Below are 25,527 nucleotides of genomic sequence, written 5' to 3'. Positions count from 1 at the left end.
ATATCTCATTGTGGTTTTAATTTTCATTTCTCTGATGATTAGTGATGTTGAGTCTCTTTTCATATGTCTATGGGCCCTCTGTATGTCCTCTTTGGAAAAGTGTCTGTTTAAGTCCTTTTCCCATTTTTTAATTGGTTTATTTCTTTGGTGTTGAGTCTTGTAAGTTCTTTATAAACTTTGGATATTAACCCCTTCTCAGATGTATTGGCAAATGTGTTCTCTCATTCTGTGGGTTGTCTTTTTACTTTGTTGATGATTTCATTTGCTGTGCAAAACTTTTTTTGTTTGATGTAGTCTCATGTGTTTGTTTTTGCTTTTGTTTCCCTTGCCTGGGGAGATATATCTGATAAATTGGCCTTTTCATTCTTTTAGGTTTAGGATTACAACACTAACAAAGTTTTCCCCATTTTTAATCTGTAGAAGAACTTTCATTAATGCAGCAAGTCACTTCTGGCCTCCAGAAATTCTGCAGAAATTACTTGATTAGATGTTGACAAGTGAAAAGAAGTCATTTCTTAAGACGGGCAGCTGATGTCACATTAGTAGCACAGGACTGGACTGTGTGTTCAGAATCACTCTCTTTCATTCTCTTATCACTGGCTTCTTCCACTTTGTCTATGAGTCAATGTGTCTTGGTCTCCTCATACTTAAACCACTCCAAACCCCTAATTACCCTTCTTTTCTCTCCATTATTTCATCACCAACCTTCTTCAAAGTACAGGAGTAATAAGAAGAATAAAAATAACAGTCAATAATTATCTAGCATTTTCTATGTTCCAGGTACTTTATAAATATTACATAAATTGACACATTAAATTCTCACAACAAGATAAGAATAAGGAAGGTACTATTTTATCTTCAATGTATAGATTTTTTAAAACCAAGGCACAGGGGGGTTGAAGTCACACAGTATGTTGGATGCCTTTGCTTTTTCTTTTTCCCATTTTTAAGATTAAAGGAAAATTAACACACTAAAAAATTCCCCCTTTCTGGTGTACAGTTCTGTGAATTTTGACAAACTCATACTGTTGTGTAACCACCACCACGAAGAAGACCTAGAACAATTCTGCTTTTCCCAGGGCTGCTTGTTTCCCGTTTGCAGTCAGCCCGTCCCTCTTCTTCAGCCCCTGTGTGTGTGGCTTTATAAGAAACTGCCAGGGGGTTCCAAAGTGGCTGTACCCCTCCACCTGTCCACCAGCAATGGACAGGAGGCCCAGCTGCTCCTCATCTTTGCAGGCACTTGATAGATTTTTTAAAATTGTAGCCATTTAATACATGGGTAATTTATCACATGGTAATTTTTATTTGCATTTGCCAAAAGGCTGATATTGTTGAGCATCTTTTCTGTGAGTTTCTTTGCTTCCCATATATCTTTTCTGCTGAAGTGTCTGTTTGTATCTTTTGTGCATTTTTTATTGGACCGTATTACTATTATTACTGAGTTTTGAGAATTCTTTATGCACACTGAGCCCTTTATCAGATAAGTAACTCACAAATATTTTTTCAAGTCTGTGGCTTGTTCTTTATTCTCTTATCAGTGTCTTTTGAAGAACAGTTCTTATTTTTATGAATTCCAATTTATCAGTTTTTTTATGTATTATGTTTTGATGTCAAATGTAAAAAGTCTTTGCTTAGTGTAAAGCCACAAATATTTTCTCCTATGTTTTTTTCTAGAAGTTTTTTAGTTTTAAGTTTATATTTAAGCCTATGGTCCATTTGAGTAATTTTTTTGTATGTGACTAAGCTTAATTTTTTTTTCATATAGATACCCAATTGTTTCAGTACTTAGAAAGCTGAATGTAGACCAAACATAAGATCCCACAATACCATTTCTGTATTTACCTAAATGAATCAAAAACACACATCTACACAAAGCTCTGTATGCAGATGTTTAAAGTGGCTTTATTCACACTCAGCAAAAACTGGAAACAACCTAAAGAGTCATCAACTGGTGAAAAGCCAGATAAGCTGTGGCCCATCTGTATAATAAAATACTGCTCAGTAGTAAAAAGAAACCGGCTGCTGGTACACATAATAACATGGATGGCTCAGAAATGCGTTATGCTAAGTGAAATAAACTCAAAGGGCTGCATATTGTATGATTCTCTATATATGACCTTCTGGAAAAACCAACTGGATAAGGACAAAAACAGACCAGTGGTTGCCCAGGTGTGGTGATGGTGGAGGACTGACCACAGAGAGGGACAAGGGAAGTTTAGGGGGTGACAGAAGGGTTCTGTATCTTGATTGTGGTGGTGTTTATATGTCTGTATGCATTAGTCAAAATTCATAGGTCTGTACACTTGGAAAGGGTAAATTTTACTGTGTATAAATCATACCTCAATAAGCCTGACTGCAAACAAAAGAGTGTAGGAGGAACAAAGTCTGGCGTGAGTAAGGTCTTGCAGATTTGAGAGCCAGCCTCAGCAAAGGTGTCCATTTAGCAAGGAGGACAGGGGATCTTAGGAAAAGACATGAGCCTGGGACTGAGAGACAGAACACCCAGGTTCCAGGCACTGCGGGGCCTTCAGCAGGTGAGGGGGTCTGTTTTCCTCCCTGTAAAGTGAGGTGTCCCAGGGACAGCTTGGGAAATGGTCAAACATTTGAAATCAGAGGTTTGCATTATAGCCTCTTTTCTAACTCTCTGAACTTCCTGAACCTGGATTTGAAACCTTACCTGAAAAATGAGGCTAATTCTATCTCTGTCTCAAGTTTGTGAGATTTCAATGACATCAGTGTCGGTGGCACATAGGAGGTGCCCAGCAGAGGTGGGCTGCGGTGCCCCTACTGCTGGTCCCTCCCACCGCCGTTCTTCATCTCACCTCCTCAAAGACTCTGCTGAGGAATGCTCTCCCCTCTCTGTCAGTCGCCAGTCTCCCCCTCTACTGGATCTGTCCCATCCGCACATAAACCTGTTGTTGTTACTTCATCTTAAAAACAAACCTCACCAAAGTCCTCCTCCAGCTATCGCTCTTGAACCCACTGCACAAGTGTGACATTACTCAAGGCAATGGTGAGCTTCCAGCTGCCCACCCCAAGGGCCAGTTCTTTACTCTCATCTTGCCTAGCTCACATTTGATGCAGTGGCTGACTCCTTCCTCCTGAAAATGCTTTGTTCCCCTGGTTCCAGAGACTACATTTTCTTCATTTTGTTGCTCCTCACCAGCTGCTATCTTGGTCTACTTGTTGGTTCATCCTCATCTGAGTCATCTAGAGGCTGGCACAGTTCTTGTTTGTGTTCTCTTCTCCCTCATCACTTGCTCCCTTGGTGCTTTATCCAGTTCATGACTTTTCCTAGAAGCACTCTCAAATGGACATTTCCAGCCCAGACTTCCCCCTCAATGCACACTAGCATGGCTTCCAATTACCTATTGAATATCTTGACTGGGATGTTGAATAGGCATCTCAGTGTATCCCAAACTGAACCCATATTTTTTCTTTCCTTGCACTTGCTTCCTTTATCTTTCTTCATCTCAGTGGCTGGCAGGTCCATTCTTCCTTGGCATTGTCCTTGATTCTTCTTCTCTTAATCTCACATTTTATATGCGGCCCATCTGGAAAACCTGTTGGCACTACCTTGAGAATCCAGTTACTTCTCACCATCTCTACTGTCCCACCCTGGTCTGAGCTGCCACCATGTCTCACTGGGGTGACTGCAAGAGGTCCCTCACTGATCTCCCTGATTCTACCCCTCCTTTCTACAACCTACTCTCAACACAGTAGCCAGAAAGACTTTGCTCAAACCCTTCCAGGGAACTTTAATCTCAACCAGAGGATAAATCAAATCATTACAATGGCCTATAAGGCCCATGATTGGGCTCCTTGCCAGACTCCTAACTACCTCTGCTGCCGATTTCCTTGCTCACTGTGCTCCAGCCATCAGTCTCCTTACTGCACTTAAGACATGCCAGAACACTCCTACCTCAGGGCCTTTGCAGGTTCCTTCTGCCTGGATATGCCCCTAGATATCCCCCTGGCTTGCTCTGCCCTTTCTCTGTCTTTATTTAAATGTCACTTCCTCAAGGAAACCTCCTTTAACCACCTTAAGTTGCAATCCCCTGTCCAGTCACCTCCCCACTCCCGAACCCCTTTCCTTGATTTATTTTTCTACACAGCATTTATTACCATTGACAAATTCTATATTTTTATTTATTTGTTTATTCTTTGTTTCCCCCATGCTAGTATGGCAGGTATGCTGGTCTGTTTTATTCATGCCGTATTCCTAGTACCTTGTGATGCCTGGCACAGTAGATCAGTATTTCTCAACATTTTTTTGTCCCTTCCAACCCCAGGAGTCTTTGTAGACATTTCTTCTAATTACTCTTCCCCAAGGAAATTTTTAATACTGCAGGTATATTGTATATTTGTTTCTGTGTTATATTGGTATCTGTGTTTTAAATACATAAACACTTTTTAAGTAAGGCATTTTTTTTTCTCAAAGAACCAACTTTCACGCTGCCAGGGGTACGCATGCTTTAAGAATGCATGATGTAGCTGTTGAACGCATATGTGTGGGATGGATACGTTTTGCTTAAAGTAGGATGCAAGCATGGAGCCTGAGGTGGTCAGTAGGTCTCAGGTTCCTTGGTGGAAGCCACCGATTTAGACTGAGGGAGTTAGCACCACAATGGAGAGGGGGAAGGAAGAAGAGGAGCTGATAGTCCATTTAGCAACATGGGCCAGAGGAGAAGCAGAGAAAGGTTGGCAGTGTTTAGTGTGACGGGAGTTCTGGATAAGAATCAGAATTTGTTTGTTGAGTCAGGCAGTCACTGCTGACCTTGATGTAAGCTGTTTCTGGGGGCTGGTAACAGATGCTGCATTGAAAGAGTTTTTAGAGAGAATCTAGGTCAATGGAGATAAAATAGGGATATGTGCTAGAACCCAGTAAGTTTTGTTTTATTTTTTCAGCAGTTGAAAGACCTTGTTAGCAACTGAAATGGAATTTCAAATCCCTTTATTAAAAGAAAATCTTTAATCCAAAGTACTTCGGTGATTGTCGACATGTTACATGGAAACTGACTGCTGTTTAATACCAAGTTTAAAGTTTGGGATTTGGGAAAAGAATTCATCTCAAACCTGAACATGACAAAGCTCTTTTGTTAGCAGGGCCAGAGGCCAGGGGGAGGATACATTTGCCCCTTGTTCCTGTTAGTTTGTCCAGCGCTCAAACTATGTAGAAACTTTTCTTTTAAATGAATAACATTATAACAATGAAATGGAGATTAAGATAAAAATTTCATCCACAGTCCTACCAACATGAAAAGCAAAATTTTCCTTTATTTTTATTTCTTTGAAATCTTTGTCAATGTTAATATTTATTTTCTATATTACTATAATTGAAATGTAGTTTTTAAAAAGATTTTATTTATTTATCTTTAGAGAGGAAGGGAAGGAGAGAAATATCAATGTATGGTTGCCTCTTGTGAGTCCCCTGCTGGGAACTGGCCTGCAAGCCAGGCATGTGCCTTGACTGGGAATTGAACCACGATCGTATGATTCGCAGGCCTGTGCTCAATCCACTGAGCTACACCAGCCAGGGCTGAAATGTAGTTTTGAGGTCACAGTCTGTTCTTGTTCTCAGAATATAAGCATTTTCCCATGTTATAAATATTGTCTTCAAAACTATCATTTAGATAACTACATGGATTTTCCACCAAACTGGTGTAAGACAAACCATTGTCTTCTACTGCTCCAGTATCCTAGCTAATGCTTTCATGAACATCTTGAAGTACATACCATTTTTTCTTATTATAGGGTGGATGATGAATGGGCATAAACTTCTGGATGAATTCCCAGGAAAGAAATTACTTGGGTCAGAGTGCTTTCTAAAAGAATGTGTGTGTGTATGTGTATTTAATTTACATATATTTATATATGAGTTATACATATATATGTGTGTGTGTATATATACAGAGAGAGAGAAAGAGAGACTTAAAGAACGTGTTATATTTTGTAACAAACATATTACATTCCACCATTTCAACCCTGGTTCAAAGCTCAGTTCCTCCTCCATGAAGTCTTGAAGACAGAAGATTCAGATAAGATTTCTAGTCAGAAACAGGGAGCTAGAAGAAACATATCATTGCATCACTCTGTTAGTCGGAGAAGGTGTGCAAGTCTCAGAAGGCAGAGGGGAAAATTTACATTGTGTAAGTTGCTCAGCGTGCAGAGCAAAACTGCCATGCTCTCCTTTATATAGTCTGCTATCATGAATCTGAGCTAAGTCACCATAATGACATAGAGTGAAAACACAGTCCCCAGGATGCTCTCTGTAGGAAATTTACCCTTCTGCAGTCATTTGCTGTGGGCCCTATTCTTTGGGCTGTATCCCCTGCTTCTGCTCCCCTACACTCCTGGTCAGATAGTGACTCCTCAAGCCTCTGAGCTGTGGTCCCTTTTTCAGGCTTTTCATCTTCTATCCCTTGTCAAATATTCCAAACTTCCCCCAACTCCTAAGCACCTATCACATCCCCACCTCCATTTCCTTTAGTCTTATATGCCTGGCTTCAAAAAGGCTTAAATATCTCTAGTAAACTGAATTCTTCCATTTCACAGAGAAAACACAGGCTATCAGAAGAATTCTCTCAACTTTTGAGTCCCCCGCCTCCATCCACCTACAATTTCTCTTTGGTCCATGTCCAACCTTTCCTGCATTCTTTTCTTTAAAATATATTTTATTGATTATGCCATTACAGTTGTTCTATTTCCCCTCTTCATTCCCCTCCACCCTGTACACCCCCTCCCTCACCATTGCCCTGCTTTAGTTTGTGACCATATGTCTCAAGTTCTTTAGATTCTATATTTCCCATACTATTCTTGCCCTCCCCCCTATTTTCTGCCTACCATCTATGCTACTTATTTTCTGTACCTTCTCCCCCCTTCTCCTTCTCCCACTCCCCTGTTGCTAACCCTCCCTGTGATCTTCATTTCTATGGTTCTGCTCCTGATCTAGCTGTCCTCTTAGTGTGCTTTTGTTTTAGGTGTGGTTGTTAATAACTGTGAGTTTGCTGTCCTTTCACTGTTCATCTTTTTTATCTTCTTTTTCTTAGGTAAGTCCCTTTAACATTTCCTATAATAAGGGCTTGGTGATGATGAACTCCTTGAATTTGATCTTATCTGAGAAGCACTTTATCTGTCCTTCCATTCTAAATAAACACTTTGCTGGATAGATCAATCTTGGATGTAGGTCTTTGGATTTTATGATTTGGAATACTTCTTTCCAGCCCCTTCTTGCCTGTAAGGTCTCTTTTGAGAAATCTGCTGACAGTCTTATGGGAACTCCTTTGTAGGTGACTGTTCCCTTATCTCTTGCTGCTTCTAGGATTCTCTCCTTCATTTTAATCTTGGGTTACTTAATGATGATGTGCCTTGGTGTGTTCCTTCTTGGGTCCAACTTGTTTGGGACTCTCTGAGCTTCCTGGATTGCCTGCAAGTCTATTTCCTTTGCCAGATTGGGGAAGTTCTCCTTGGAACAAAACTTATTTGTTCAAATAAGTTTTCCACTTGTTGCTCTTCCTCTTCCCCTTCTGGTACCCCTGTAATTCGGATGTTGGAATGTTTAAAGATGTCTTGAGGGTTCCTAAGCCTCTCCTCATTTTTTTGAATTCTTGCGTCTTCATCCTTTTCTGTTTGGTCATTTTTTTCTCTTTCTGGTCCACTCCTTTGATTTGAGTCCCAGTTTCCTTTCCATTACTGTTGGTTTCCTGTGTATTTTCCATTCATTTCAATTAGTTTAGCCTTCATATGTTCCTCTAATTTGTGACTAAAATCAACCACTTCTGCGAGCATCCTGATCACCAGTGTTTTGAACTGTGCATCTGAAAGTTTGGCTATTTCTTCATCACTTAGATTTATTAGCTCTGGGGCTCTGAGTTGTTCTTGAGCCATGTTTTTATCTGTTTGTGCCTGTTACTTATGAGGAGTGGAGCCTTAGGTGTTCACCAGGGCGGGGCCACCCAGGTGGCTGGTTTGCGATGCTGTATGTGGGGGTGGGGTCAGAGAGGGACAATAGTGGTCCCCTCTGGTGCTTCCCGCCACTGGGGCCTGCACGGTCTGTCTCACTGCTCGCTCCTTCACTGGTTTATCTGCGCGCAAATGTGTGACCATGGTCCGCCCTCAGTGGGTCCTCCCGCTACTCTACACCTGGGATCTGCCCAGAGCTGCCAGTGTGCCTGGGTCACGTGCCCGGGTCAGTCTGGTGGGTCTTTCCTGCCCGACCCTACTCTGCTGCTGGCTCTGCCCCTCTTACTGGTTTGGCTGAAGGGTTCGTTGTTGTCAGACTTCCCTGTAGTTAAATTTTCTGTGGTTTGGCTGTGTTTTTGTTGCTAAAACTTTGTTGTTTTTAAACTTGGTTGTGCGAGAAGGTATAGTGCTTCCACCTATATCTCCATCTTGGCAGAAGTCTCCTTTCCTGCATTCCTAATGAAAAATTTTATTCTCTTGTCTAGGACTTGGCCTTTTCCCTGTATCAGACCCATATGTTTCCATGTTTGTAGGGTGCTTTCTAGATCTATTAACTACCTCTCTTATCTGTCTTCAGTCTTTCCTTCCTAGTCTCTGCTCCCTCAGCATAGAATCATGCTCAGAGTTCAAGATCCTCCCTTTATAAACACACACACATGCACCAAGCCTGGCCTTTGGGTTCTAGCTGCAGCCTGACCTAAGCCTTTCTCTGGGTCCTCAACTTCCATTTTCTCCTCAGCTGCTACCAGGACCTTCCTTCCCACCACTTCATCAGCCCTGCTTTAGAAAAGGGGCCCTGTCAACTTCTGGGGTAAAATTTCAAAGGACTATTTTCATTTGACATCTCTGTGGTGCTTAGGACCATTGGTTAGTCCTTCCTTGTTCAAGGTTTCTCCTGTGGTTCTCTTCCAGCTCACTGACCCTCCCCCTCAGTCTCCTTTGCAAGTCCCTCCTCCTCTACTTACGCACATTGGTGTTTCCTAGACCACATCTTTGTCCACCTCCGATTCGATTCCCCTTCCTGGGAAAACTCCTCTTCAGCTACAGCTCCAACTATCACCTCTAATCTGCTGGTTCTGGCTTCTGTAGCTCCATCCTGGGCCCCTCTCATGCCCTCCAACTGTGGATCACCCGTGGACATCTCTGGTTGCTGGCTCACAACTGGTACCTCATTCAACATGACCACAAAAAATGTCATCTTCCCTCTAAACTTTCTCCTCCTGTAGTCCTCATCTTTGTGAATTATGACAACCATTGTTTAGCAGAAATCTGGGATTTATCCTGTCACCAAGTTCTCTTGATTGTTGCTTCTGATTATTTTGGAAATATTTCTCCTCCTTTCCATCCCTCTGACAATGCTTTGGTTTGGGACCACAAATATTAGGGGGACCTGCTGACTGGCCTCCCCAGTTCTCTGGGTCTTCTTCCAATTCATCTTCTGTCCTGTCACATGCTGCTTAACATCCTTAAATGGCTTCCCATTGCCTACAAGAAAGTTAACTGCTTCAGTACAGCAAGCAGAGTCTCTCACATTCTGATCACTGCCTTCCTCTCCCACCTTATTCCTCCTCCCCCTTTCTCTCACACACACTCTGTACTGTGGACACAATAGACTCCTCATACCTTAGCTCATGCTGTTCCTTTGTGTGGCATGACTTCTTCAGTGCCATCTAGTGAAATCTAACTTATGCTTAAGAATTTTCCTCTGATTTCCCTGTGCCTTGACCTGAGAGTAACTCTCCTTCTTGGAGCCTTCTGGGTCTTCTTGGAGCTTTTTGTGATGGTAGTTAGTGCTATTCAGCCATCTATACTTCTGGTTCTTCCCTATCCTTGGCTCATGGTGAGATTGCACACCTTGGCCCCTCTGAAGTTAGGTATGGGCATGTAACATTACTTGGCCAACAAAATATTTTATGAGTAGAAGTGGCATGTGTGTTTTCTAAGTCAGAATTTAGTCACTAGTGTGAAATGCTTTACAACTTCTTCTCTCTGTTACAACAAATGGCAACATTCCAGATGGTGGCTGCATCCTGGAGTGACCTATAGCTGATCTCTGAAGAATATGTACCATGAGCAAAAAGTAAGTCTTTGTTGACTTAAATCAGTGGTATTTGGACTTGTTACTAAAACATAACCTAGCCCATTCTCACATATACCTGTACAGCTCTTATAAGTGGTTGGTTATTTAAAAATACTTCTACTAGCACCTGAATTGTTTCTGAACACATGCCCTCTCTCATTCCCTTCATCTCCTCAGTCTAGAAAAATGCTTAGAAATATAATAGGTATACAATGGTCTTTTATTGTTGTTGGGGGAGTGGAAACATATACAAGGTCTCTCTAGAAAAATCCCAGCCACAGTTAAAATAACAAGAATGGTTTGTGCGACATCACTGTAACCTGGCAGCCAAAGAGAGTAGACTGGAATGTGCGTGTGTTAACAGTGATGACTTCACTGTACTAGTCGTGGGGATAGTAGACACCTTGGAGTGAGAGTGTGTATTGTATGGCTGTCACATTCAAAATGACTGAGCAAGTAGAGCAGTGAATCTGCATCAAATTTTCTGTTGAGCTTGAACATTCCTCCAAAGAAAATATTTGGATGATTCAGAAGGCTGCAGCTATGGGCAGCTGGTGATTGGCAGCTTCATCACGACAACATGTCCACTCATGTATCACATCTCATACAGAATTTTTTGATGAAATATGAAATCATCCAGGTGATTCAGTCCCTCTACAGCCCACATTGAGTACCCTGCAACTTCTTGCTTTTCCCAAAACTAAAATCACCTTTGAAGAGGAAGAGATTTCAGAACCTTGATAAATTCAGGAAAATCCGATGGGGCAGCTGATGGCAATTGGGAGAACTGTGTGAGTTCCCCAGGTGCCTGCTGTGAAGGGGACAGAAGCATCATTGTTCTACATGTAATGTTTCTTGTATCTTGTACCTTCTTCAATAAATGTATCTATTTTTTCTAGTATGTATACCCTTTAACTTACAACGAATTTGTCTTACGTGCCAAGTAATGATATTTTCAATAGATCATTAGAAGGTAATAAGAAGATAAAAAACTATTTGTTTTTACTAATTGCTAAGTATGCTCTTTTGTTGCTTGCCATTAACTCATTTTTATTTGTTATCTCTAAATGTATGGCTTTCATTTCAGTTGCCTTAAAATTTATTTTATTTCTATCTGCTGAGTTCTTCTGTTATATTTTATTCTAAATATATCTTTTTATATATTACTGATTAGAGTCTAAGAGTCACATCTTTTATCTTACAACTTTTAAAACAGAATTAACCTATAATTAACCATGAGTATTAGGCAGCTGGAATATCATTCACCACCAAAGCAAGAAGATTGGAGGAGTTGCTGGGAAGGGAGACAAACAGTGAGGCATTAACTGAAAGGTAACATGGCAGGTTGAAAAAAGCATAACTTTCTCTACCCCAAAACTGCTCGACCTAATAAATGAATTTGGCATAACAGTGGAATACAAAGTCAACATCCAGAAATCAAAGGCATTTTTATATACCAACAATGAAATAGCAGAAATCAAGAAAAAAAATCCCATCCAATATAGCAAAAAGAAAAATAAAATACCTAGGAATAAACCTAACCAAGGACGTAAAAGACCTGTATACAGGAAACTACACAACAATGAAGAAAGAAATCAAGGAAGACACAAACAAATGGAAACATATACCGTGTTCATGGATTGGGAGAATTAACATCATCAAACTATTCATACTACCCAAAGCAATTTACAGATTCAATGCAATACCTATTAAAGTACCAGTGGCATATTTCACAGACATAGAACAAACACTTCAAGAATTTATATGGAACCATAACGACCCCAATTTTGAGAAAGAAGAACAAAGTAGGAGGGATCACAATACCTGATATCAAACTGTATTACAAGGCCACTGTAATCAAAACAGCCTGGTACTGGCATAAAAACAGGCACATAGACCAATGGAACAGAACAGAGAGCCCAGAAATAAACCCAAGTCTCTATGGACAATTAATATTCAACAAAGGGGGCAGCAACATAAAATGGAGTAAAAATAACCTCTTCAACAAATGGTGTTGGGAGAACTGGACAGCTACAAGCAAAAAAATGAAACTTGAGCAACAACTTATGCCATACCCAAAAATAAATTCAAGGTGGATAAAAGACTTAAATATAAGCTGTGACACCGTTGAAGTCCTAGAGGAGAACATTGGCAGGAAAATCTCAGATATTTCACTCAGCAACTTTTTTACTGATATGTTCCCTAGAGCAAGGAATATAAAGAAAAGAATAAACAAATGGGATCTCATCAAAATAAAAAGCTTCTGCATGGCTAAAGGAAACAGTATTAAAATAAAAAGAGGACCAACTGTATGGGAAAACATATTTGCCAATGATACCACAGACAAGGGTTTAATCTCCAAAGTATACAAAGAACTTACACGACTCCACTCTAAGAAGACAAGCAATCCAATTAGAAGGTGGGCAAAGGACTTGAACAGATACTTCTCCAAGGAGGACATACAGAGAATCCAGAGACACATGAAAAGATGCTCAATATCGTTAGCTATCAGAGAGATGCAAATTAAAACCACAATGAGATACCACTTTACACTGGTCAGAATGACCATCATAAACAAAGCAACAAACAACAAGTGTTGGAGAGGTTGTGGAGAAAAGGGGACCCTAGTTCATTGTTGGTGGGATTGCAGACTGGTACAACCACTATGGAAAACAGTATGGAATTTTCTAAGAAAACTAAAAGTGAATCTGCCTTTTGACCCAGCAATTCCACTGCTAAGATTATATACTAAGGACCCTGAAACACCAATCCAAAAAACCTATGCACCCCAATGTTCACAGCAGCACGATTTACAATAGCCAAGAGGTGGAAGCAACCTAGGTGCCCAGCAGTAAATGAATGGATCCCAAAACTATGGTGCATTTACACAATGGAATTCTATGCAGCAGAAAGAAAGAAGGAGCTACTACCCTTTGCAACAGTATGGATGGAACTGGAAAGCATTATGCTAAGCAAAATAAGCCAGGTGGTGAAAGACAAATACCATATGATCCCACCTTTAATAGGAACCTAAACAACAAAACAAACAAGCAAGCAAAATATAACCAAAGACACTCAAATAGAGAGCAGGCTGACGGTGACCAGAGGGGGAAGGGAGGGGATTTCAGGGGAAAAGGGGAAGAATTTACAGGAACTAGTAGAAAGGACACATGGACAAAGACTAAGGGGGGAGGAAATGGGAGGGAGGTGGGGAGCACTGGGTGGGGTGGGCTGGGATGGGAATAAAAGACAGAAAACTGTACTTGAACAACAATTAAATACATAACTTTTTTAAAACATAACTTTTGGAGTTAGAAGAGTTTGAGATTACTTTGGTTTTGTAATTTACTAGTCACGTGGACCTCTGCATGCCTCAGTTCTTTTTTCTGTAAATGAGGATAGTAATAGAAATAAACCCTAGGACTTTTGAATTGTTTTATTTATCCTCAGCTGAGTACATACTTATTGACTTTTTAAGAGGAGGGGAAGGAGAGAGAGAGAAAAAAACATTAATGTGAGAGAGATACATCAATTGCTTGACTCTTGCATGTGCCCCCACTGAGGACTGTATCCACAACCTAGGCAGGTGCCTTGATCAGGAATCGAACCCACGGCCCTTTGGTTTGGAGGATGACTCTCCAATCAACCGAGCCAAACCAGCCAGGGGAGAATGTTTGAGTTCTTGATCTGGCTTTCCTCTCAGCCCACTCCTAGCCAGTCATTATGAAAATCCAGTAAAAGACATATGAAATATCTCTGACATATGCTGAATGTATTCATCCTCTTTAATATCACCATAATCTCATAAGGGAGATCATTTATGTGAAAACTCTTTGTAAATTTTAAGTAATTGCCTAATTTTTTTTTAATGTGATGAGATTTGTGTTTTCACTGAGAAGAATGGGAGCTATAAGAACTCAGAGCAGGAAGAGTGTCTGCGTTTTCAAATCTCAGGATTAGCCATGGTAGGTGGGAGCCCAGGTGTGGTCAGAGCACATATCTGTACATTGGTTCCCCAATGATTCCCTCACAGGAGTTTCTATATTATGTGGGATGCAAGAGAATGTTCTATCCTGTAGCTCAGATTTTTACTTTTTTTTTTTTTCCTGACCAGGTGGGTGACTATTGCTGTAAGTCAACCAGGAACTTTGAATTTATAGTTTAAATACTTATTGGATACCTGTTTTCCTCAGCATCGGGCATATTGTTCCCATGCTTGTTTCTATTTTCCTTGTGCAATTTCTTGGAGTTTCCTGTACTGGGTTGTCTCAGTTGACGTCTGGGCTGATGGCACACCTCTGAAGAGGAGCTGGATAGTCTCTTGGGAAGGAGCAGGGCCCTTCCACAGGTGACAGGCAGATGGAGGTCAAAATGTTAGTTCTATTTCCGATAAAGCCGATGGAGAACGTGGCTCACATCATCCACCACGTAATGCTGCGTTAGGCAGCTTCATCCACCCAGCCATAGGCAGGGCTGGACAGCCAGAGCCCGGGCATCCAGCGCAGAGCTGGCTTCTTTGCCCTGACCAGGTGGAGAGCAGGCTCCTGTCACTGGTGGGCACATGTGGTGAGAGGGACAGCCTTGGGTTTGACAGCCAAGTATGCTCGGTTTCTTATCGCAAAGTCGTCAGTCAGACCACTCACTCCCTCTGAGGTCCAGTGGGTGTAGGTAAAGCGTGAGACCCTTCACGGAACAGCTAAAGGAATGAAAGGCAGGGATCTCAGCTTCAGTTTGACCAGAAAACCTTCCAACTGTGTGGAAATAGAGCTACTTCTTCCCTCTGTCTGCCTTCTGATATGTCGTCCCCCCCTCAACCCCCTAACAATGAGGGCTCTGACCCAGGACCTCACCTGATTCCACCTGTTTTGGCCACCATCCACCTCAGTAGTTCTCACCTTTGGCTGCACATTGGAATCGCCTGGGGAGACTCCAAACCGTTCTGTGCTCAGGCCCCGCCTCCAGAGAGCCTGATCCAGTTGGGAAGGGCTGCAGCCTTGGCATCTCTAGTTCTAAAGGCTCCCTGGGTGACTGTGAAGCACAGCCAAGGTTGCAGACCACTGATCTAATGGTTTGGGTCTCATCAACCCTTTTTGCCTTCATTTGGCCAGAAGTAAAATGCAGGTAACACCATCTGTGAAGGTCTCAGAACGAAGGCAGCCTCAGACAATGATGTCAGCAAAGGAGCAGCAACTTTTCCTAGGTTAAAGCCATAATGGTAGCTTCAGAGGTCCCATTTTCCTTTGCAACTTGCCCTTCATATGAAAGGTATGTAAAAAAAAGTTGTCTTTATCTGCTTGGTGCTCAGCTATTCATTTTCTTGAAAGGGAATAAGAAGGAAAATTTCTTTCTTCTTACAGAAATGCTCTTGATCTGACTTTCCCCTCGGCTCATCTGCAGCCAGTCATGAAAATTCAGTAAAAGGCAACCCCTGACATACGCTCAATGCATTCATCTCCTTTAATATCCCCATAATCTCACACCTAGGTATTGAGCCAGGCTTCTGATGGCTGTGTGGTCAGGGAGAATGAAATCTGTGACCCTAGCACTTAAAACAGGGAGACTTGATGGCCTAATAGAACCATTTAAAATACAATTTCCTCAGTACCTCACCTGAATTCCTCTCAGCTCAAGTGTACCTACCTGACTCAAGCCTGTGCGGAGGCAGCCCCATCAGTGAGTCTTAATCACCAGGGGTGGCTGAGGGACGACAGCTGCTTTGGTACATATGTGCCTCTGATAACAGAACCCATTGAACTGCTCCTAACCTACAGGGTATGATTACGTCGGGAAAATGACTCCTGAGAATGGCCTTGCCACAGTTATAACGTGCTAGGAGAGAGCAAAATATGAGTCGTACGTAAATTAGTCTGCCAGGGACAGTTTGCTGTTAGTCAGTTCTATCGCACCAGTAATAAAAGTGTATCACACCACGACCAGTGTGGGTGTTCAGCTGCATGACTAGATTGAAAGCAAATTTGTCGTTGTTTAATGTGAGTTCTGTTTTTAAAAACATACCTTTAACTATGAATTTCCTGATATATTTGAGAGATAAAAATGAGCTTCTTTTATAAAAAAATGAGATTTTAATTTATGCTCAAATTCTCTACTGGCTTTTAATGATTTGGGGGGGGGAGTAATTTGAAAACAAATAAAATGCTATTCATCTGATTTTTCTTTCTGTCCAGCCTTCTTTCTGTCCATGCCATCCAAGGGAAGCACTACCATCTTGGTAATTGCTGGGGTGAAATAGTTGTTGTAGTCAAAGTAACTAACTCTGAAGATTGTACCACGACGGTTTCTGTTGCTGGTGATCTTGAGTCAGGTCACCACACAGGCCGTCAGATATCTCTGCCTTAAACATAAACAGTCAGCATCATGATAATAAGGTTACAAAAGTGAAAGATTAGTAATTAGTGTGCTGCTCAACCTAGATTATTAAACAGGCTTGGCTTGGCTACTTTACCATCCAAAGAAAAGTCAAAGATGGGGCTCAGACATCAGGGCCACTGCACTGTGAACGAAAGAGGCAATAAAGTAAAGTCAAGTCTTAAGGCCAAGCACCATCATGTGGATACATGAGAACTGGCCCTCGTAAAGTCCTAACATCACTTTCTAAATAAATAAAATTCAAGGCTATTCCTATGTTTTTGTGACCCTTTGGTATATTGTAAGCTGGCCATAAGTGACAGAACCATGAGCATGGTCTATCATATGCATCTGAATTTCAATCCCAGGTCTGCTCCTACTAGCTTTGTGACTTCAGGAAATTTTTGTGATCTCTCTGAGTTTCCCATTTCTATAACTGTTGAAGAGAAATAGTATCATAACACCTCTATGTCAGAGTTGGAGATAAGACATGCAAGACACCTGGCATCCATGAGGCACCCAACAAATGGGAAGCTTAAATAAGTATTTTTTTTCCTTCGGTGCTGTCCGAAAGTCCTTGGAGAAGGGGAGTCATCCTCAAAGATTAGAAGAGCAGCAATTGTGAAAACAATTTTTGAGTCTTCCTCCAACAGGTAAAGTACATACACCAGTGCTAGGTTCTGGAAGTCCCACTTTGGACCTGCCATGCAGCTTCAGAAGCTGCATCGGCCTCTGCTTCCTCTCTCAGTAAGCACAGGTCAACAACCTTACTGGCTATTAGGGTGAAGGGTAATTCAAACATTCAGGCACTTGATGTTTTTTGATTGGTGAATTCACCCACTTAGGTTGAGAGTGATTTTTAAAATTTATTTAATTATTGTTCAAGTACAGTTTTCTGTATTTTACTCTCATCCCAGCCCACCCCCACAGTGCTTCCCACCTCCCTCCCACTTCCACCCCCCCTTAGTTTTTGTCTATGTGTCCTTTATACTTGTTCCTGTGAATCCTTTCCCTTTCCCCTGAAATTCCCTCCCCTCTCCACTCTGGTCCCTGTCAGCCTGTTTTCTATTTGCGTGTCTTTGGTTATATTTTGCTTGCTTGTTTGTTTTGCTGTTTAGGTTCCTGTTAAAGGTGAGATCATATGGTATTTGTCTTTTACCGCCTGGCTTATTTCACTCAACATAATGCTTTCCAGTTCCATCCATACTGTTGAAAAGGGTAGTAGCTCCTTCTTTCTTTCTGCTGCATAGAATTCCATTGTGTAAAAGTACCATAGTTTTTTGATCCATTCATTTACTGCTGGGCACCTAGGTTGCTTCCATCTCTTGGCTATTGTAAATTGTGATGCTATGAACATTGGGGTGCATAATTGACATACAAGGACATACAACTGTCATCTTATCATTTGCCATCTGGATGTTTGGAAGTAGAGGATAATTTAAAAAGAAAGAAGATATGTGTGTATTATATATACACACTTACACACATATGCAAAATTATAATTCTCAAAGCTCATTCTGTCAAAATTTTTTTTCTGGTAAGGATATTGTTGGTAGTTGTTAGGGAGAAGGGAGAAATAAATGTTGTCTTCCTAGACTAGGCAAAGAGAACCAGAAATTTCTTGCCTCAAAAACGTTTCCTCATATTTCTCACCAATTCAAGGATAATTGCTGCTTTAGTTCCTCCTTTGGGGAAAGACTACCCTCGAAGTATTAAATATATTGGTCATTCCTAAGTTTTTGCCATCATCAGTTCAAGAAATCAGATTGAACACTTCCAGTCAAGATGGAAGTGTAGGTAGAAATGCTTTGCCTCCTTGTGCAAACATAGAAAGAATTACAACTAGATCTCGAAACAAATAACACCCAGAACCATCAGAAAACCGAGCTGTATGGAAGCATGAAAACCAAGGATTTAAAGAATCCACGTTCATCTAGGTGGGTAGGAGGTGTGGAATTGCAGAGATGCCTGGAGAGGTCACTTGGAGGGTTATCAGCTGGGAGGGGGATGGGAGAGAATGGGAGAAAAGGTGCAGGGATTAAGAAGTATAATTGGCAGGCACAAAATAGACAGGAGGAGGCTAAGAATAGGGTAGGAAATGGAGAAGCCAAAGAACTTACATGCACAATCTGTGGACGTGAACTAAGGGGTGGGGGAGGGACTGCTGGAGGGAAGGGGGTACCAGGCAGAGGGTGGCTGGGGACAAATATTGGGACAACTGTAACAGCATAATCAATAAAATATGTATTTTTAAAAAGAAATCAGATTCAGGAAACAGGAATTTTACAGTGTAAATTGAAGAAGAATTTCTAGGAAAAATGAAGAAAGAAAAAAATTGGAGGAAGTAGGAGCACAGCCTGGCACTGTCTTTCAACCATCTTGTTTTATTTTCTGTAGAGTAGCATCCAAATTAAGTGCTTGTGGCTGCTCCTACTTTCTGGAACCTGCCAACTCATTTTCCTAGATTTCCAAGACATCTCATTTATTTTTTCCTCTTTTTAACCTGCAATTTTCTACACCGAAAGTAAAAGGTTATGATGGAGAAAAAAGGAAGCATTTACTTTGATAATAAAATTCATTTAGGTCCTGACAATTGGTAGATATTTCAAATACTTTAAGAATCATGAGCTTTGAGGACCAAAGAGTAAAGGCACACAAAACTTTCCTTCTGACGATGAACTAAAAATCTGTCAGCAAAGGCTTTGTGAGGCCGACACTAGAAGGGTCATGCAATTTGAAAGCTGGAAGGACCTTTTCTAGAATGGCTAGCCCCATATTATATAGATCATAGAGAGTTCGAAATGAAAGAGATGTTAGAAATCACCTAGTTCTACTCCCCATTTTATAGATGCAAGAGCTGACATGAAGTGACATGATTTGCTCAAGGTCTCATCATCAGTGAGTGGCAGAGACCAGCCTTAAACCCAGATTGCTTAATCTAAATAGTGTTTACCAAGTATTTAAAATACTAAGCACCTCTTTGGGACACGAACTGTGCTGGGTCCTGTTTGAGAGAGCACCAGGATGAATAATGCACAGCCTCTGCCTTCTTGGGGCTCAGGGTCCCCCTGCAGAGCAATATACATTTCAAATACTCATAATACAAGGTGATTTGAAATAATAGAGTGAACATCAAGGTCTGGAAGGGACAGAGAGGGGAAATTATTTGGCTGAGAGAAATTGAAGGCTCTTTCTTTACACTAGTGCTTCTTAGATATTATTCTCTTCTATTCCACGTATCACTTTTTTCCAGTGGATGGACAACAAAATCTCTAGTTGCTAGACAGTTTAAAACAATTTTTATTGATGTTTGAAAACAGCTGTCTCCATTTTCCCACCACCACTTTCCCCTGCCCTCCCCACCCCCATGCTGGACAGTTTTAATGGGTGAGTGAGACTAGATAGCAGGGACCCAAGCGAAAGGTCAGGTGGGCCCAAGCATGCTAGGTGAGATGATGCAAGTCGCTTCCTTTCTTCATCCCTCTCACCAGGCAGCCTTTTATTCTACCCCCACCACTCCCGCTTGAACACAGGCCATGCACTAAGGAAGGGAGGAGAGGCAGACACTGTCATCGGAAGAAGGTACATCAGAGAACTTTGCAGCTCTGTGTGGTTTGGCAGGGTGATGGGGAAGGCGCAGGGTGTGAAGATGGTGACCAAGAAGTCACCTGGGGCAGGCAGGTGGGTTTAATAAGAAACAACAGTCACACTTGCAGGAGCCCAGGGAGACAGTGTCAGAGGTGACAGGGATCCTGAATCCCAACTCTTTTACCCCAAAATATGTTTGCGAAGCCACCTGCTTGCTCATAGAAGTAGTTTCAACTTCAACATTCCCTCTGCAGTCTGGACCATATGCTTTATTTGGTAAACACACACACACACACACACACACACACACACACACACCTCTGCTTATCTAAAATATGAAAGAAGCTAATCCTCTGTTAAGCTTTTTACAAATTTTCAATCATTAAATTAAAATGCTTTATATGACTGAAGTTGCAAGCTGTGATACATGATTGGTTAAATTTTATTTTTCACATTCCCCTCCCCACCAAAAAAGGACTCCATATGTTTTTACCAGCTCATTTTACTGTCTTGGCAATGAAGAGACCAGCATATCTAGGAATGATTGATACCATATGATGCTTGGGTATCGTATTTTGATGATGCTGTGCAGCGTTTCAAACCACCAAAACAGAAACCTACCCACACACACTGTGCTCAAAACTGGCAGTTTTTGTCTCAATGGCACAGAGTTTAAATGTTATCACTAAAATTTTGCAGGTGCCATATCAGGAAAAATTAAGCCCACCACTTGTGTTGCCTTGAAAGAAAAACAGTTCTTCATTATAATGAATGAAATTGTGTGCTAGGTATGAATGCTAGTGACCTGTAGAAAATGAACCACCGACCCATAAATGGATGAGAACCAGCCAGAGTAAACGAGGCAGAAGTTTCCCAGCATATTTGTGCATGGTGGCAGGGAAGATGCTTGTTACAATTAAAAGAGATGGAGTAGTCAATAGGAACAAAAAGGACAACACAGCCTAACTATTTTTCTGGTCTATTCTTCATCCTCATGTTACACCATATATCTGGGTTTTAAAAGTTACCAAAACATTGCATGTAAAAATAGCACACAAAAACTTATACAGAAACCAGCAAAAATTCATTTAGAATATGGAGATTCAGAGTAAATCTGAATTTGCACTCTGCAGTGTGACACATCAGCCATCTTGAAATGACCTGTGGACACTTGAACTTGGCTGGTCTGACTTGAGATGTGCTCTAAGTACAACAGACACACCAGGTTTCAAAGATTTAGCACTGAAGAAAAGAATGCAAAATATGTCGTTACTTTTTTATATCAACAGTTAAATGGACAGTATTCTGGACATCTTGGGTTAAGGAAAAATAGGTCATTAAAATTAATTTCACTTGTTTCCTTTTACTTTTTTTTCTAATATGGCTACTAGAACATTAGAAATTACAGATGTGACTTGTATTTATGGTTTACATTACCTTTCTGTTGGCCAATGCTGATCTAAGTGAAAAGTGTGGCAAACCAGGTAGCATTTAGCGATCCAACAGAATTGAAACGTAAATTTACATTCACTGGTGATGACACGACAACATGAAGAAAACTGGCCACAAACTTACTGATACTTTGATGAGTAGTTACTGTTTCCATTCCTGCTACACTTGGGGAGGTTCTGCAAATCCGAATGTTCACTTAACCACGTTGTGGGAAGGGAGTTGTGCTCTAATTTTCAGATGGACTCTGAGCTTTTCAGTGTCTCTGGATTTTGCTACATGGAAGCCGTTACTGAGAAGACAGTTGTATTTGTTATTCTCATGTGGACAAGGCTATATTTTTCCATCAGGAAGAATATCAGAGAGCTCTCTTCCTTCAGGGGTACATTGATGGAACATCCTGAACAGGATGACAGCATTTTGAATGGTGAGACATGGACCACTAAGCTGTACTGCAAGGGGAGTGTAAACGGGCGCAGTGTGTTCTAAGGTACATCATTAGGAAGTTTTTTTAACACTCAGAGGAGGTGTTTATTTAATTGAGCATTATGCTTTTTAGGGAGTCCGTTGGATCCATTTATTCTACAGTTTTCTAATTTTCTCTCATGCTCCATTGAAACAGATACTTTTCTGCTTAGGCAGAAACCAAGGTATACTGTAAGTATACTTTGCTGGGCCTCAGAAATGAATGAGGTTTTAACATTTTTAGGATAGTGTATGGAGACGGTTATCCCCATAGAACAAGCAAGCAAATGTAAAATTTTATTAACTAGGCTGGGGGAAAATGTTGAATCTCGTGGGGATTAATGTAATTCTGTGAGGTAGGCGAGGGTATTGTCTGAAGCCCACCAGCTCAGTGTATCCTCCCAGAAAGCAAGGGGACGGATGCCTGATTGGATCAACATCATAGACAGGGCCAGCCTAGGACACAGCCACGAACACCCTTTTGTTGAACCACAGAGGAATGTGGCCCCACGAGGATTAAATGAGACAAAATGTGCACAGTGCTTAGTGTCTAGCAAGTGTTCAGAAAACATTATTGTTTTGAAACATTTCAATGTAGAAAATGCAAAGACTCAGAAAATTCGCTGTAAGCTCCCTGCTTTTGTTTAAATTCACTTGTGAGAAATGTTTACTCATGCTTTAAGCTGCCAGTGATTCACGGTTAAATCATTTCACTCATCTGTTTTCCTTTTTCTATTTTGTAATACAGTTGCCAATCATGTGACATTCTGCTTTGTTCTCTGCCCACCCCCATGAAAGATAAGCAACTCTCACAGTCCTATAACTTTAATAAACGAAAGCCACTCAATGAAGAGTCGGTATCCACTTGATGAAATCTAGTGTGTGACAATTTCTTGAAAAGCTGAAGACTAATCTTTAGAGATTCCTTGAGGAATCTCTGGAGTCCTATGAAAATTCACATACTTATGAACTCACTATATGAGTTAAAGGTTGGTATCCAGCAACTGCTAAGAAGATAAGTTGCAGAAATGTAAATAGGTGAGCACTGAAATTTAATTAGACACTGCATATATTAATAATAAATTCAATTTATTTAGCCTTCTACCTATGCTAGAGGAAAAAATACCCAGACAAAATAATAACTCATTTTAAATGCCTCGATTGGTAACCTCCTTTCCTGAAGAGTGATTTATGCACTAATTTACTGGTTGTGTCTTCGAAAGATTGTTCAAACCGGCCCTTTTAAAATAATAATAATTTCTAAATGTGTGTTGTGAGAGATATAACAAATGACTTCTTATTAATTTTCATTTGATTAGTTGCCTATTCACATGATAATTTTTTTAAAGTTCTCTTCCAAAGATAAACAGGTTATAAATATCGAGGTTAAGACTTCTATTTCACAAAAATTGTGACGGAAAATCTGTTTCGCATTGTCCACCTGATTTGAAGGTCAGTCACTTGCAAATTTTATATACTAAATAGGTAACTATTTCTTTCCCAGTTAGTAAAGCTGATTGTTTTAAATTCCTGTAGCCCAGTGGCTCCAAATTGGTTTAAAAGAATATTTATCATCAGGAGAGGATCTAGCAAGAACAACAGAAAAGGGACGGGAGACAAATTCATGAACAAGGTAGAAAAGCAGCTAGGGCTGGGGAAGGAGCCCACAGCACTGGCTGACCTTTTAATAAAGAACAAAACAAAAATCATATCTTACAGCTTTTCTATTTCTCTGAGTCTTTCCCTTTTTTAAAAGACCCATCATTTCTTATGTAAATATTAATAGCCAAGAAGAATTTTAATTTATTATCTTTTAAAAAGTATAACTCCATAGCAACCCATTAACTACATGTTGTCATTATAGAAAATAGCAAGGATGAAATAATTAATAAAATAAACACAAAATAATTAATACTAGGGAGAAGAGATTGCTCAGAACTGTCCTAGGTAATTCAAATGGTTCATACCTGTATAAGAAATCCTGCAACAGGCAAGGCACTTAAAAACAATTTCTTGCAACAATTGCAGAAGTGCTCCTAAGATATTAAAAAAACAAAATGCAATAGCTACTTACATGAGAACCGAAAGGGCCTTGCTCCTAATCCGCACTGCCTCACGCCCTCTCCATGGAAAAGCCCGTACTGGATCTCACCCATGAACTTGTCCAACTCCTGCCCTGAGGCATTGACTAGCAGAGCCCCCATTTTGCAGAAGAAGGTGGCTTTGATCCATAAAGGTGTCCCCAGGGCTGTCACAACTCCAAGGGCACACACGAAGCTCAATACCCCGGCCATGCAAAAAATGACTTTCTTCTGTTGGTTTGGCATAATGAGAAGTGGCTTTTGTGAGGGTCAGGTTCAAAACCAAGACCTTTGTGAGTGACGAGAAGCAACTGCCCCTTTGATAGCATTTATTACAAAGGCCGAACAGACAGAACCCAGCTGAAAAGGCAACTTCATCATTGCCGGAGGCTCTGGCCAGGTTAAATGTCAGTAGTATGCCAGGAAGAAGGCTTCTTCATCACACTTAGTTGGCTTTTCTCCTTTTTTGCTTTTACTTCTCTCCAATTTGAAATCTTTGGACTAAGAATCTGTAAAATAAAACTCTTTGAAACTGCCTTGAGTATCTCCTCTTGTGTCACTTGGTAACAAAAGTCTAAGATAACAGATGGACTCCTCTGTGTAACTTGATAAGTGCCTCCCCTTTCCACAGCTTTTTGTCTGATTGGATGAGCTGAAACTTTCAGAAACAGGCTTGGCTCCTACGGCAAATTTTCAGCAATGTGAGAAGGTCATATATCAGTATGTTTTTATTTTTGTGGGCTTTTTGTTTTTTGTTGTTGCTGTTTGTTTTTTTGGCACAGTAGAAGAGAAGTCTTGGCCGAGGCAGAAAGGATATTAACTGAGTTTGAAAACTATTCTTTGTAACAGGCCAAAATATTGGACCAAACTGGGTCCTGCACAGACAAGAAGTGTCCTACACCAACCAGCAGGGCTTGCCCTCCTCACTCCTTTTCTCCCAGATCTATGATTTAGAACCAATGCGTCAATGGAGAATTTGATTCAAGTGTCTTCTGACAAACTGGAATATAGAGATGCAGGTGCAAATGGCTAGGTTTCTAGATGCTTTTCATTAAAACATTTGGCTGCTTCAGCACAATAGCAAGGGAAGGTCATTCTGAGTCTGAGGAGTACCAGAATATGTAAAGAAGACAAGGTCACTGTCATGGGAAGAAGAGACCATGGTCAGATAGAGGGTTCTAAGGATTTGCCGCATAAAAGCAAGGGTCCAAGCAGAGGTCATTCATTAGGGAGTCAAAACACAAAGTCATCAGCAAAATTAAGTAGGAATGTGAGTTAAACAATGGTAATTTAATTTTTTAATTATATTTTATTGATTATGCTATTACAGTTGTCCTGATTTTCCCCCCTTTCCCTCCTCCATCCAGTGCCCCCCACTCCCTCAGGCAGTCCCCCCACCATTGTTCATGTCCATTGGTCATAAGTATAAGTTCTTTGGCTACTCCATTTCCTATACTTTCCTTTGCATTCCCATGGCTATTCTGCAATTCCTGTGTGTATTTCTTAATCCCCTCACCTCTCCACTCCTTCTCTCCC

At 40.9% G+C, this 25,527-nt stretch overlaps 1 protein-coding gene across 1 annotated transcript in view; it reads right to left on the bottom strand.

Moving 5' to 3' along the window:
* The window catches only part of CLRN1 (clarin 1), a 41,695-nt gene extending 17,162 nt beyond the window's left edge, over positions 1-24,533 (bottom strand). Inside the window, exon 1 of the mRNA XM_037136145.2 lies at positions 23,985-24,533. Within this exon, the coding sequence (XP_036992040.1) occupies positions 23,985-24,237 (253 nt within the window). The 5' untranslated portion in view covers positions 24,238-24,533. The remainder of the gene's footprint in view (positions 1-23,984) is intronic.
* Between the last annotated feature and the right edge of the window lie 994 nt (positions 24,534-25,527).

Source organism: Artibeus jamaicensis, unplaced genomic scaffold (assembly GCF_021234435.1).
Source record: "Artibeus jamaicensis isolate MK-2021 breed Jamaican fruit bat unplaced genomic scaffold, CSHL_Jam_final contig_466, whole genome shotgun sequence".
NCBI lineage: Eukaryota > Metazoa > Chordata > Mammalia > Chiroptera > Phyllostomidae > Artibeus > Artibeus jamaicensis.
This window is presented reverse-complemented; position numbering and strand designations above follow the sequence as displayed.